Source organism: Canis aureus, chromosome 8, assembly GCF_053574225.1.
Source record: "Canis aureus isolate CA01 chromosome 8, VMU_Caureus_v.1.0, whole genome shotgun sequence".
Lineage (NCBI taxonomy): Eukaryota > Metazoa > Chordata > Mammalia > Carnivora > Canidae > Canis > Canis aureus.
The window spans coordinates 38,450,267-38,464,331 of record NC_135618.1 but is presented as its reverse complement, the minus strand read 5'-3'; the positions used below and the strand labels follow the sequence as shown (position 1 = coordinate 38,464,331).

The window sequence follows — 14,065 nt, the reverse complement described above, 5'->3', positions numbered from 1 at the left end:
TGGACAGCGGTACAACCAACTGCCCTACCCTCAGTACCCTGTGGACCAGGACTGGCCTTAATTAACACTGAGAAAATTTAAATCCACGTGGAAACCAGGCGTCCTGATGGAGACAAACCTCAAGAACACGAGGCTCGGGGAGAGCAGCTGACAGAAGAGCAGAAGAGCCACACTCTACGCGAACTGCCTACAATAGGCAGGCCTAGAGATGGACAGCAGACGCAGAGGAGGCTGGGAGCGGGGAGCGAGGGCTTAGTGGATGCGAGGTTTCCTTTCGGGGTGACGGGAAGCTCTGGAGCCAGAGGGGGAAATTCTACAACACCCTGTGAAGGTGCCCAGGGCCCTGAGTTCGACACCTTAAAATGACACATGGTTAATTCTAAGTTACAAGAATTTTACCTCAATCAAAAAAGATGTCTAAATGAAAAACGGTCCACACCCTCTGTGGTGTCCTGTGTATAAGTCAGACATAAATATTCAGGGAGGTGGGGAGAGAGGAGTGGAAGGGCTTTTGAAGGTAAAGACGAGAGAAAGAATCTGTAGCCATAACCTGCCAACCATGACATCCTTTTGCTTCCTGTGCTCGGCCTGAGAGCCCTGCCGGAGTGGGACCCCTTGGGCTGAGGGCCACCACGACAGTTACCTGAGCCTCGGGTTCTGGGCCAGGCTCTGCACGCGGGCCCAGGCGTGGTTGTTCCTTGGCTGCAGCTCTACTGGGACCTTCAGGGGCAGGCGCACTGGCTTCTGGTCCTCTTCATCACTCAAGCCTACGACAAGAAGGGGCCATGAGAGCCTGGCACCCGTGAACCTTAACGTAGGACGCAAGCGCCTTGCCACACAAATAACAGAATCTACGAGAAGCTCTGGGCAAATAGCCCCATGAGCGACAGCAAGGCTGGCAGAGAAGCCCACAGGGATCCATGCTCTCAAGAAGGAATGCCAACATGGCTGCTTGGGATCTACAAGCCAGAGCCACCGGCCAGGCCACGGGAGCCCACAGAGACCTGCTCATCACAATGACACTCTGTCTGAACATGCCGTAGCTTCTGAGCTAAACTTGACTGCCTCAGGGGACACATGGTGTGACAAGGAGTTTCGAGTCCAGGTGCTGCCAACGAGCAGGACCAGATGAAGCGGACTCAGAGCCACTGTGAGGGCAGCCGCAGGAGGCAACACCCCCGCCATCCCCACGTCCGTGATCACATACCATCCGGGTCGCAGAGCTTCTTCAGAGCACGGCACATGGGCGCTTTGATCCGTAGGTTTCTTCCTTTGTAGCGCACGGTGGTGGCCCTGGGAAAGGAGTTTTGTGGAAACAGTGAGGCCTCTAGGTGAACGGCCACTCCCTGCCCCGCACATATGAGCAACCAGTGTGCCTGATACACGGAGAACCTGACAGATGAAGGCCCTGGCACAGGGTCCCCACGAAGCTCCTGGGCTCACAGGCAGCTGTGCAGAGGGAGGCCACACCGTAATTCTGGAAGTCCCACTACTTTCCTGCCCATGCCTCACGCTGCAAAGAGGATGCCGGTCCTTCACGGACGCATGCCTGCCCCCTGGCAAGTCGCATGGCACCTCCTGCTGTCCATCCCCTGGAAAGTCCACTGTGCGGGAGCCTGCATCGAATGTCGAATGCATGCCTTCTCTCCTCCGCCTCCTCGAGGTCCCTCGAGAGCAAACTGTCTGAGCCCTCCTGGAGGTGGCCACTAACCCCCATCACCAATGTCCCGTGGCTTCTCTGTAAGCCACACCAGTGGCACCCGACGGAGTACCGGCCACTTGCAGCTAGCAGACACAATGTGCCACTTGCTCACACTCCCCAAAACGGAGCTCAGGCAGGCCCAGGATCTGTTGCCATCAGGAGAACACTGGTACAGCCACAACTTCACTAACGTTAGCATGACACAAACTAAAGAATTTCCATGTAACTCATGAAAATTAACACCACAAATAAAGCTCCTTTCAAAAAACACACTTCGGATGCTTTGGATCTACTCAAGAAAGGTTGGCTATTTTGAAAAACTGACAAGTCAAGTCTGGAGGAGCCCGCCAGCCTCCAGCAGTCCTAGACCCAGCTTCCACCTCCGAGGAAGCAAAGCCGCACACCCCCTCCTCCTTGGAAGGGAAACAGCTCTGATTTCCCACGGCACCAGGGTCTCAGCCCCCTCAACAGTGGATTTCACTGTGGCCCCCGGAGCGTGTTTAGAAGGCCAAGCAGGGGGTGTGACGTGCGGCAGACCAAGCTGAGGCAGTCAGGCAGCGCAGCAGGCTCACAGGAGTCCCGCATCATTGTCAACGCCTCCGTGGAGGCTGTCTCTCCGCATACCCATGAGTCCAGTCCTGGCTGAGCCTCTCCTGTGCCCGGAATTAGACACAGGACACCAGAAATGGTGCTGAGATATGGGCAGGCTGCCAAAGAGGCCAAGGGACCCCAGGAGGCCCACTCCCTGCCACTGTGTCTGGCGACATGATCACCTCAACCTCAGGGACACAGAGGCAGCGAAGTGCGGCCGTGGACGTGGGGCAGGTGGACTCGGCCCCAGCCAGTCTCCAGCAGCAGCTCCAGGGCTGGTTGGGCCTCTCTGCCCACCACTTCTTGTTGCATCTGCACCACACCAACAACACAGACCTGGGGGGGCAGGGGGTGTGTGGCCACCATGGGGCACCTGTGTTTGCGATAATCACATTTTCCGTTAAACTGCTCTTTGGTGACTTCCTTTTTTATCATTTTTTTTTTCTAAGGGAAAGTGAGCAGCTCCTTTTGTATGACCAGAAAACATCCTGAGATCACGATCCCATTCCTTTACTTTCAAATGGAAGTTCTAGGAGTGCCCTGAAGCTACAGCTGCTGGGCCCAGCTCATGCTTGCTGAGAGCAGGCCTCGGGGGCCTGGCCACGGACCTGGATGTGGTCTGTGCGCCCCCATCCTCGAGCCCACCCCGGAGCTGAGCCACGGCAGGAGCACCACCAGGCTAGGCGCCCCCAGCGCATGGAGTTTAAGCAGCACCACCAGCAGAAGGCTCCCACCCTAACCCCTGATCAAGGGTCACACAGAGGACCCCATGCAACAACAACCCCCCCCGCCCCCCACCGCCGCCCACTGTTGTTGCTTTGACAGACAGGCAACAGGCTCGTTCCTCTACGTGCACGGGACTCAGGCTTTCTCTTCTGCAAAGTCATGTGCCGAGCCCAGTCAGCATGTGAGGCTGGCCTGTGAGCATCATAGTGAGGGGTGACCTCAGAGTTCTCCTCCGTCCTTTTGCTCCTGAGTCCCACGCTCTCCAACCAATGGACGTTCACAGTTAACTGAGAAAGGTCTGCATGAGAAGGATGGATGGGAAGTTGGTTAAATAAATACTCCACGGCCTTCAACAAAGGAATCTTCCACACACACCATCCTGCTTCTCCCACCTGTTTCACCTTTATGGGCCACTGGCTTTACCCTTGGAAACCAAAGTCAGCTGGCGGAAGACTGGACACATCCATCAGTGTAACGGGAGGGAAACCTGGATACAGAGCCACACAGTACCGCCTGCTGGCTTCACACAAGGGTGCAAAAGCAGCATCAGAAGGACAGTGCTTTCAATAGCTGAGACTGCAGTAAGTGGACACCTGCAGGCCACAGAGGCAAAACTCAGTGGGACCTGCCTGTCATACAACACGGATGGAAATAGCAAACCATCAAACTTTCACAAGGAAACTTGGAGCAATGCTGGACTGTGGGCGAGACCAAGGGCTCCTGGAAGTCACAATGAAGTTGCGGCCCATAAAGGGAGATGGCAATGGGCCTCAGTAGGACTGAGCACTCCCGCCCGGCGACAGGCACTAGGAAGGCAGGAAAAGCCACAGACTGGGAGAAAACACTGCTGACCGCCTACCCAAGACAAAAGGCTTGTGTCTATAACACCTCTAGAACTATCCAACCTCAGTAATAAAGAAACGGGTGCAAGATCTGAGCAGGCCAGTCACCAGACAGAGGCAGATGCATGACAAGCACAAGAAAGATGCTCAATGTGGTCAGTCACCAGGGCAACACAAACCGACACCCCCGGGAGATCCCACTTCCCACCCACGAGGATGCTCAAAACACACTCAATGCCCAGAACGGACTGTCCCTAGAAAGCTGTGTGGTAGCACCCAAAGAAGCCAGCGCAGGACCCCCTGCGCGTGTGCCCAGGTGATAGGCAACCAACACCTGGCGGCGAAGGTTTAGAGTGGCCCTGTTAACAGCCATGTTCCTTGCTGAGGAATGGATAAGCAGGCATGGGACAGCCGCAGTGGGGCCACTACCTGCAGGAAGAGGCATGAACTACGGACCCACAAGGGCCAGATCTCAAGTGAACAGCACCAGGTGGAAGACGCCAACCTCCAAAGGCCATGCACGCGTGACCCCATTTGGACGGTGCTCTGAGAAAGGCAGGAAGACAGGGCAGAGAGACCAGCCAAGGGGCTGCTGGGGCTGGGCGTGGGCGGTAACTATGAAGGGGCAGCACAAGGGAGTCTGGGGGCGACGGAGCCATCTGGATGTGGATCGGGGTGGTACACTGCTCCGTGGGCCTTCAAACTCACAACCGGAGGTGAAAAGCCATCTGGAAAGGCTGCGTGCTGTGCAATCCCCACTTGGAGACATTCTAGAAAAGGCATCTATGCAGGCAGTGAAGGGGAGAGGTCACCAGGGGCTGGGGAAGCAAGTTGGTATAACACGGGAGGCTCCTGAGGCAGGGGCCCTCTCCGGCAGGAGCCCGAACGGCAGACGCAGGACCCTGTTGTTTCTGTCCTGTCGTGGAGCACACACGAAGGTACTGAAGGCACCTGCTCAAAACCCACTTACAGATAGCGGTCTGTTCCACGGACCACAGCCCAGCAGGGCAGAAAGGGAAATGAAACCACAAGAGGACAAGTAACACTGAACATGTGTGCACACACCTGCCTGCACACAGAGCCGCCCTCCCCCAACCACCCAGAGCTGGTACAAGTGGGCACAGGCTTCGGGCAGCTCCTCCGTCGATAAATTCAAGTGAAGGGGAGAAAGGGCTGGATCTACTGCTGTTTCAACCTGATGTTTGAACTTTTTCACGATAAACTTCTCTTTTTTTAAAACATTTTATTTATTTATTCCTGAGAGACACAGAGAGAGAGAGAAAGAGAGAAGCAGAGACACAGGCAGAGAGAGAAGCAGGCTCCATGCAGGGAACCTGACGTGGGACTCGATCCCAGGACCCCAGGATCACGCCCTGGGCTGAAGGCAGGCGCTAAACCACTGAGCCACCTGGGCAGCCCATGATAAACATTTCTGAGAGATTCAGAGCGACTGCCTTGCTCCTTAGACACAGAAGGGTGCTGCGAAGGACATTCCTCCATCAAAGCAGAGGGAGGAGCTGCCAGCACTCGGCGCCCCGGCACCCCGACGACCAAGCCCCAGGACCCAGCCCCCGACCCTCTGGGAGCTACAGGCTGGTCAGGGGCCTGACAGGGAGGTGCCCAGAGCACTGGGGGCGGGGGGTGACATGCTGTCTGGCCATACATGGAGGACACGTGAGACACACACTCAGCAGAGGCTCGGGGCTGGGGCAGACTCCGACTCACAGCCGGGAGACAGGGAAGAGCCGGTCCCCTGTGGCGGAGAGGGAGCCCGGGTAAGCAGCCCGCAACCCTCCAAGGGAGGCGTGCAGTCTGGTGCCCACAGCAGCATCTGGGTGATGCTCTGAACCACCAGACGTGATGCGTCCGGAGGGGAAGGCGCAGGGAAGCAGGAGGCGAGGGCCGCTGGCCTCCAGGGGACACCACTCCTCCAGCCCGGGGCCTCACGAGCTCTGCTGGAGCTGGCTCCTATCTGTCCCTGATGCGGGAGGTCTCAGGGCCACACTGGGGGGTCTCCACAACCCTCCAAGTGCTCGGACACCATTTCATCAGGCAGCGACAGTATCCACTCCTGATGAAGCCCCGAGGGTGAAGCCACAGGTGCTACAGTTCTGGTGCCAGAAACACAGATAAACGCATTTTCGTAAGTAGACCACCACACAGCAAATGTGGTCAGCAGCCTAAAGCTAACCAGAAAGAACACCCTTCCCTCCTCTAACCAGACAGAAGCTTGCTTGTCAAATACTCGAACAGGACACAGGTGTGAAGAGCAGGGGTGCCCCAGGCACCGACCACCCCGGGGTGCTGGTGTGAGCGGGAGCCACAAACTGAGTCCCCCTGCTGTGGCCACATGTGCACCCCACTCACTTCCAAAAATAAGAACAGAGCCCCCCAAGCCCGCCCAGGAGCCAAGCTCCTCTCTGCAGCACCCTTCCGCCAGCGTGAGCGACGCTGTGACGTGCGCCCTACGGCGCGGCTCACCACGGACCTGAGGGCTTTCCAGAAGTAGGGCTGTGGGGTCAGAGGGCACGCACGCTAACAGAGGGTGAGGTACGGACTCCCCTGCGCTCCTGCTGTGAGTGAACACCTTCTCGGACAGTGCTGACGCCTCTCCACCCGCAGCTGTGGGAAACGGACTGCTTCCGTCTGCCCTCCTCCTCACCCCAAGCCATGGGGGGTGGCACAGGCGGGGGTTCTGGGGAGGCTGGTGCTGGAACACTTACCCCCTTCTTGATCTGGGGGGCTAGAGGGGGCTGTGCAGGGAGGACCGGCGAATTGTCCCGCGTGGTTGTTACACTGAGCACAGCCAGGGAAGGAGGCGCACTGTGACCCTGGCTGCAACCCCATCCTCTGCGGGCTCACGTTGGGAGAACAGACACGTCCCCACACCTTCAACCTGACCTGCCCCTGTCGCCTGACCTGCCCGTCACCTGGACGTTGATGCTGCGGGGCTGAGGTCATGTCTGTCTGGCTCCTTCCTGCCTCCTTACACGGCCCTCATCAGAAGCACCCGTGCACAGCCCACACCCCCAGAGACAGAGAACTTCTGCTGCCCTCCTTGGCTGGGTGGCTACAGAGGTCGTGGGGAATGCTGCACAGGGAGTCTCTCTCTTGTCCCCCTGGTTTTCACCCAATCACCGATCCTATCAGTCCAGACGCCTGCGCGTTGACTGCTCACAGGTGACATCCCAATACCATGTTACTAAATATTCAAAGCAAACAGGAGATGTAGACGCTCCTCCTGGATCCTCACTTGTTCAGAACCATGTTAACAGTCATGTTGCCTCCGGGCTTTACTGTGATGGCTCCTCGCGGAGACCGTGGGGACCCAGCACTGTGTGTTTCCTCGACCCTGCGGGCCCCCAGCTCAGGAGCCCTCCAACCTCCAGCAGCCCCTAATGCCAACCACCCAGGCACATTCACATGTATCAACACGCCTTCCTCACATGAGGTGAACTCTGAGGCAGGCCCGCGTGTCCTTCCAGAAACCCAGGAGGCCACCCCCCACTCTGTGTGCGGCATCTCACAACAGGACCAACACGGGCCAAGAAAACTCACAGGTTTTCCAGCAAACCAGTCCCTGATGACCCTGAGCACAAAGAACCAGAACACTGACTCAGCCAACAAGTTAGGACTCAAGTAAAATAAAAGGTGAAAAAGGCTCCCCCCAGATCGCATCCAGGGTGGGCGCTCCGCCTCACAAGGGAGACACTAATGCCAGAAACCACCTCTGCCACGTACTCTCTGGGCTCTCGATGCAGGTCCTCAGAGGCACACAGGCAGCCCAAACAGCTCACAAGCCCAGCTTGTCCCCAAACGCTGCAGGGCCTGTGTGAGGGTAGGAAGGCGGGCACTGCCACTGCCACAGGTGAATGGGGCGTGGGGTGCACGACCAATGAGCCACCTGCTCCTAAGCATACCCACATGCCTCCAGGAGGCTCCCGTCTGCCCCAAGACACCAGTTGTGAAGGCTGCCCGCACCGCCTGGCATAGCGCTGATACGTGCATCCCAGTTACCACCACGTCTGGTTCCAAACGGGGGCAGTTCACAGAAATAAACTCCTGGGAACCCAAGAGGAGCATATGTAAGGGAAGACGCTGGGGCGGAGCCAGAGCAGAAACCACACAGCCGGTGCCACCTGTCAGGAGCTCACGCCTGAGGGATGGGGACGTGCAGGCCATCCAACACCAGGCTGAGGGAGAAATGCCACCGGAGGTGCCAGAAGGCCATGTCCTGCAAATGCAGCAGAGACCAGTGAAGACTGTTCCAGGGGACAGCTAGCCTTGGACCAGCAGGGGCCTGGGGATGGCCTGAGGGTCCATCTAGGGCAAGGGGCAGAGATCTGGAGAGAGTACACCCGCTCTGGCAGGGTGAGTGGGAGGCCACGGCAGCCATCAACGTGGCAGCCACGCCGGGTGGGAAATCCATGCACACGGAATCCGCAGACTGTGGAGCAGAGGAAGGTCTGGGCCGCCCCGAGTCAGACACGTGGCTGGAGACCAGGGACCAACTACTGAGGCTGACAATGAAGGATGCCTTGAAGGCCACTCTGAAATGTGGGCCAGAGAGCAAACTAAAGTTCCACCGAGACAGTGGGAGAATGGAACACAAGGCACGTGCCATACGCCATCTCTGCCACGGGAATGGTCACTGAGCTCAGGGCAGAGCAAGCGGGAGAACCTTGAGCTCTGGACACCACGAGTGTGAGGGCAGACGGCGTCAGACCTGGCTTCACTCTAGGGGCGTGGAGCCTCGGCGGGCAGGCACAGGGAAGGGGTCAGGAGGGCAACAGGAAGGCGGAGTGTGGGCCTGCTGTGGCCAGAGAAGCCACCCACAGCCCACACGCAGGTGGGGACGGGGGCGGGAACAGGAGGTGGTGAGGGCCCTGTGGGTGCTGCCACCCTGCCAGGGAGCCCGCGGGAAGAACGAGATGGGGAGCAGCCCAGGCGATGACACCCTGCTCTCCTGGGGCTGCATGGCGCAGTCACCTTTCACTGTGGAGGTTGGGCACATTATGGACCTCGGTGAGAAAAACCACACATCTCCAGTTCTGGGCTTCGGGAAGCACGCACGCGTTCCAAAGCAACAGCGGCGCTCCACAACACAAGCCCTACTTACCCCACCTGAATGAGCTCATTCAACTTGGTCGCGTTCTTGTCGTCCATACCTTTAAATGGAAAAACAAATAAATGTGACCATGAACTCCTCAGGAGCAAGATCAGTGAAGATTTCCTGATTAACTCTCATCAATGTAGGAAGCAAATATCCTTCTCAGAAGACCCAACAAAGTCTCCCAGAACACAACCCCCCACGTTAGCTGCAGCTCCTCCCACAAAGCGTGGGCAGAGCATGCCATCCCCACCTGCGTGTCCTCTCCACCCACCAAGACTTTCTCGGGGAACCACAACCTGCCTCCACGCAGCTGCTCCTGACTCCCGACCCCCACCACACCGAGCCTCTGCTCCTTCCTAGCCGCCCAGCTCAGATTCCCTTCTCAGGGTCACCACCACATGCTTCTCCTGCTGGGCTCGTGTCATCTGCTGGCCCATCGTGGTCTGCTTTGGGTCCCCAGGTTCCCAGGGTAAGTGAACAAGGACCCAAGACCATACGTGTTCACCAGAGCTGACACCATGTTCCTCTGTACCCTCCCACAGTTGCTGCTGTCCCGAAAATGTCCAAGGAAAAACGAAATTACATGTGCAAGAACGTGAGTAACCTGGTAGATGGTGAATGTTTGGGGATCATCGAAAATTTCTTAAACTCTTATGTACTCAGGGATAAAAACAATAAGCCACAAACACAGAGCCAGGCCAAAAACCAAGACAAGGACAAAATCCTTAAAGCAGCACAGAAAAGTAATGCATCCCTTCCAGAGCAGCAGAGACACAGCGGCCGGTGGCCTCTCCCCAGGAATGGCGAAGGCCAGAGATAAACAAATCTTTACAGTGAAGGAAGGAAAAACTGCCCAATCTGAGCTCTCCATCCAGCAAAAACACCTTTCAAGATTGAAGACAACATAAAGCTTTACAAATAATCACTGGAAGAATTCACAGCCACACGTGACAAGCATGTGACGAGAAACAGCAAGGCATGTCCTGCAGGCCGCAGGGCAACGGGCCAGATGGAGACGGGCCTCCGGGACAGAAGGCCTAGCAAGGAAGAGGCAGGCGCACAGCCCTGCTCACTGACCGGGGACCCAGCATGGCCCGGCCCCACACGGTTACGCGACAAAGCAGCACCATCAGCGGAAAGCACAGCAGGGATTCCCATGTGAAGGCAGGGTCTGCAGGGCCAAGCGCATGGCGAGAGGGCAGCCTGTCCTGGAGGTTCGTGGGCATGTGAGCAGAAATCAAAGGGAAAGCCAAAGGGGATGGAAGGGCCCGTTGGTCCTGCATCTGGCTGGCCGGACAGACAGAAGGTCCAGGAGCTGAGCCACTGAGACTTCAGGGTTTGAGTCACTCGATGGGCACCATGCGGGGAACCACCTTTCAGAGAAAAGCTACCTGAACACGCAGGTGAGGATGGGAGATGGGCCGCTGCGGCAGGAGAAATGAGCTCTGGGTCTAAGACTCAGTCCTGGGGGCAAAGCGTCACCTGTCACTTAGCAGCCAAGGAGATTTTCATCACAGTGGAGCCTCCTCAGCCCCTGGGACACCAGCCAGCGCAGTAGCTGCCCTGAGGCTGCATACATGTAGCGTGTGTCTGAGTCCTAGGAACACAGCAGACTCAACGCCCACCGTTTCAGGGTTCATGTTCATCCAGAGGCCCAGTGTTAAACAAAAGCAGGCTCCGACCACAATTTCTGCACAGTCCAGAAAAGGCTACCAGCATGCAGTCATGAGACGCTGCAGTGTGCAGGGCACCCGGTGTGCCAGCGAGTGACCTGCGAGTGGGGGGCAGGCGGGGCTCAAGTGGGGCCTTGGTTGGGGGGCTGCATGCGTGGAGGCCAAGAGGGGCTGGTGGGATGTCACAAATAGGACTGGCTTCTCTGAGCTGCAGGGTGGCAGGAAGAGGAACAGAAGTCCAAGTACAGAGGCCCCTGGGCCGGGGTCCCAGTGCTGCCCAGTGGGGTGACAGTAAGCCGCCCAAGTCAGGGAGCAGGCCAGCCTCATGAGGACTCAGGCAGGCTGGGAGAGTGAGGAGAGGCCACCACAGCAGTGGCCGGGGGCAGTCAGTGCCTGTACACCACTCACACTGGGAGCACTCCACGACAGGCCAGCAGGTGACAAATAAGTGCTCAGACCACAGGAAGGACTGTGTTGGGAGCCAGGCCACCTGTAGGGTTTTTGCCTGCTTCTAGGCTAGCGTGTGCAGAGCAGCCCTCAAACGCCCTCCCTCCTGGTCCCTCTGCTGATTCCACACCCCCCGCCCTGCTGCCCACTCTGAGCAGTGGCATTCTGCTGGGTGACCAGGGAGGAGACGGCTTATGACTCTGTCATATGGTCTCACTGGGCCTCTGGAGTGACCCTGTAGGTAAGCACCCTTCCACCATGTGACGGTGCCCAGTGGCACCTGCATAGACAAGGGCACCCCTTGCCTGGGGTCACACGGGGAGGCGAGGTAGGCCACTAAGTGGTTGGTGCCCCCGGAAAGCCAGAGCATGCCTACGTTGGTTACAGGAGACAAGCAGAGGGACATATGGGGAGTAGCCCAGATCATTCCAAGCACCAGTGTCACACAAGACCAAAGGTGAGGCTCATCTATCTCATCAACAGCCCCAAGGGGGCACCACAGGTATACCTAGGACCACATCCCCAGCTGGCACCCTGAACACAGGCAGCTGCTAGGTAAGACCATAGTGCCTGCGACATAAATGCTAAACATCAGGTGGTGACAGGACTGAGGGCATGCAGAACAATATTCCTGGTCTCAAGTGACATGGGATGAAGGGTCAGGGCCTTGCCAGGATGCCTGCAGTCAGATGCTGAGTAAGAGAAAGTGCACTCGTGGGGGAGGGCACAGGTGGGGCCGCTATCTGTGACAGGTAAGTGTCATGAAGGTGCAGGCATGCAGAGGCTCAGGTGCTCTTCAACTTCCTGCTCCCTAAAATGTTTTCAAGATTCAAGCTGGGGGCAGCCCCGGTGGCGCAGCGGTTTGGCGCCGCCTGCAGCCCAGGGCGTGATCCTGAGACCCTGGATCGAGTCCCACGTCGGGCTCTCTGCATGGAGCCTGCTTCTCCCTCTGCCTGTGTCTCTGCCTCTCTCTCTCTGTCTCTATGAATAAATAAATAAAAATCTTAAAAAAAAAAAAAAAAAAAAAAGATTCAAGCTGGAGGGAGAAGAGCTGTGGCATCAAAGACCCAACAGTGACAGGAGAGCAGGCCCTGCCAGGGGGAGCCGTGAGCATTCCGGAAACCACGTCACGTCCCCAGCCACGAGCACTGCAGGAGCCCTGGTGCCCCATACTCACAGCCCCCGACCTTCTTCCGCAGCTCGCCGTAGCAGATCAGACCGTACAGCTCCTGGGACGACTTCTTCAGCCCGCGGGAAAACACTGAAACACCAAGAAGGGACAGAGCTTTAGAAGGGGAAGACGTCCCCGCCGGGCCGACCAGCTCGGGCACAGGAGGGCAGGGGCACGTGAGCGCTGTTCGTCCCGTGGTTCTGACCACCGCACGTGCCTCCCAGGACGGCAACCCCAGGCGAAACGAAGTGAGGCGCACACGGGAACACAGGGCTGCTTTTTAAATTTTCAAAATGAGAAATTAGATTAGAAAACTGGGCTGGCGCCAGGAAATGCTAACGGGCAGAGGGCTGCCCCGGGAGGAGCCTGGGAGGCCAGCGGGGCCACAGGAGGTGGACTGAGACCATTTCCCTCCGCACACAGAACCACCCAACCTCTGTGTGAGGCCAGAGGCCTGTGACCACGGAAGCGGACGTGTCACACCATCTCTGATCACTGATGACCCCCCTGAGGCCAGATGGAGGAGGAACGGCAGCCCCAGCCCTCATGGTACCAGTATCCACTCTCCCCTGCTCCTCAGCAACAGATGCACCTCACTCAGGAAGCAACGAATCCAGGTCAGATGGTGCACATCCCAGCCTGCCCTGTGGCTAGATGGGGCTGCACCACTGTCCTGGCCTCTAGAGTGATCAGGAGACTTCCAGAAGCTCCCAAAATGACTGAAGACTGAATGAGGATGAATGTGTCCTTTGGCACCCCGGTCTTGCCCACGGAGCCATCCTGGACCAAGCACTGTGCTAGGCATGGCAGAGTGGCAAGAGGGCAGGCCCTGAGTCCCCAGTGACCGCACTGGACCTCCTATCTGACGTCTCTGCCACAGGAGAACCAATCTCTCTGTGCAGAAGACCACGATGCTTTGAGGTCCGTGTTACCTGAAGCCAAACCTGAGTGCCGTCTGCCGGCGCAGGCCCAGCTCAGTCCGGCGCCTTCTCCACCACTTCACAGAGCAGTGACCTGTGCTGCCGTCCCTCCCCTGTCCTCACAACTGCTCTCTCTGGCTTCTCCCCAGAGAGCTCTTTTCAAACTCCTAACACTCAGGTGTGATGAAATCACCAGAAAAGGAAAACAAAAGTTCATTAGCAAATGAAAAATAAAATTTTGTCTATCATAAACAAATAAATCTTAAAAAAAAAGGGGGGGGGGGGAATCGCTGGGTGGCTCAGCGGTTTAGCACCTGCCTCTGGCTCAAGGGGTGACTCCGGAGTCCCGGGATAGAGTCCTACGTCGGGCTCCCGGCATGGGGCCTGCTTCTCCCTCCTCCTGTGTCTCTGCCAATCTCTCTCTGTCTCTCATGAATAAATAAAGTCTTTAAATAAATAAATAAACAAACTCCTCTCCATTGTGCGATTTACCCAAAGAAAGTGTTTCCAAAGAAAAGTGCTATGTGAACAGGTACATCCACAAATGCACACTGTAAGGCCACCAAAGGGACCTGCTGGTCCAAAAGGAAAGGTAAAATTTATTCACCTGTAGCAACATCAAACTCAACAAATTAACGCTCCACAGGAAGCAAAGAGAAATTCCACAGCAGCATGAAAAGGCGGCACACCCAGGACGGGGGGAGGCGCTGTGCTGAGATGGTGGAGGGTGTCTGGGAAGAAGGAGAGGTCTCAGCTCCCACTGACTGTCTGGGGGGTCCCAGGCAGGGATGTGCACAAATGAGCGTGGGTTTTCTTGTCTGCCCTGAGGGTGACATGCTCAGTGACAGGCCCCCGCCAGGCAGAAGCAGGGGCAGGGAAA

At 57.2% G+C, this 14,065-nt stretch overlaps 1 protein-coding gene across 4 annotated transcripts in view; it reads right to left on the bottom strand.

Annotated features, from left to right (window-relative positions):
- Nucleotides 1-14,065, bottom strand: part of CRAMP1 (cramped chromatin regulator 1) — a 54,908-nt gene that overhangs the window by 20,714 nt on the left and 20,129 nt on the right. For all 4 annotated transcript variants that reach the window (XM_077906095.1, XM_077906092.1, XM_077906094.1 and 1 more), the window contains 4 exons: nucleotides 12,272-12,355; nucleotides 8,981-9,029; nucleotides 1,208-1,293; nucleotides 644-767 (listed from right to left, as the gene is read on the bottom strand). In XM_077906095.1, coding sequence (XP_077762221.1) covers nucleotides 644-767; nucleotides 1,208-1,293; nucleotides 8,981-9,029; nucleotides 12,272-12,355 — 343 coding nt within the window. The remainder of the gene's footprint in view (nucleotides 1-643; nucleotides 768-1,207; nucleotides 1,294-8,980; nucleotides 9,030-12,271; nucleotides 12,356-14,065) is intronic.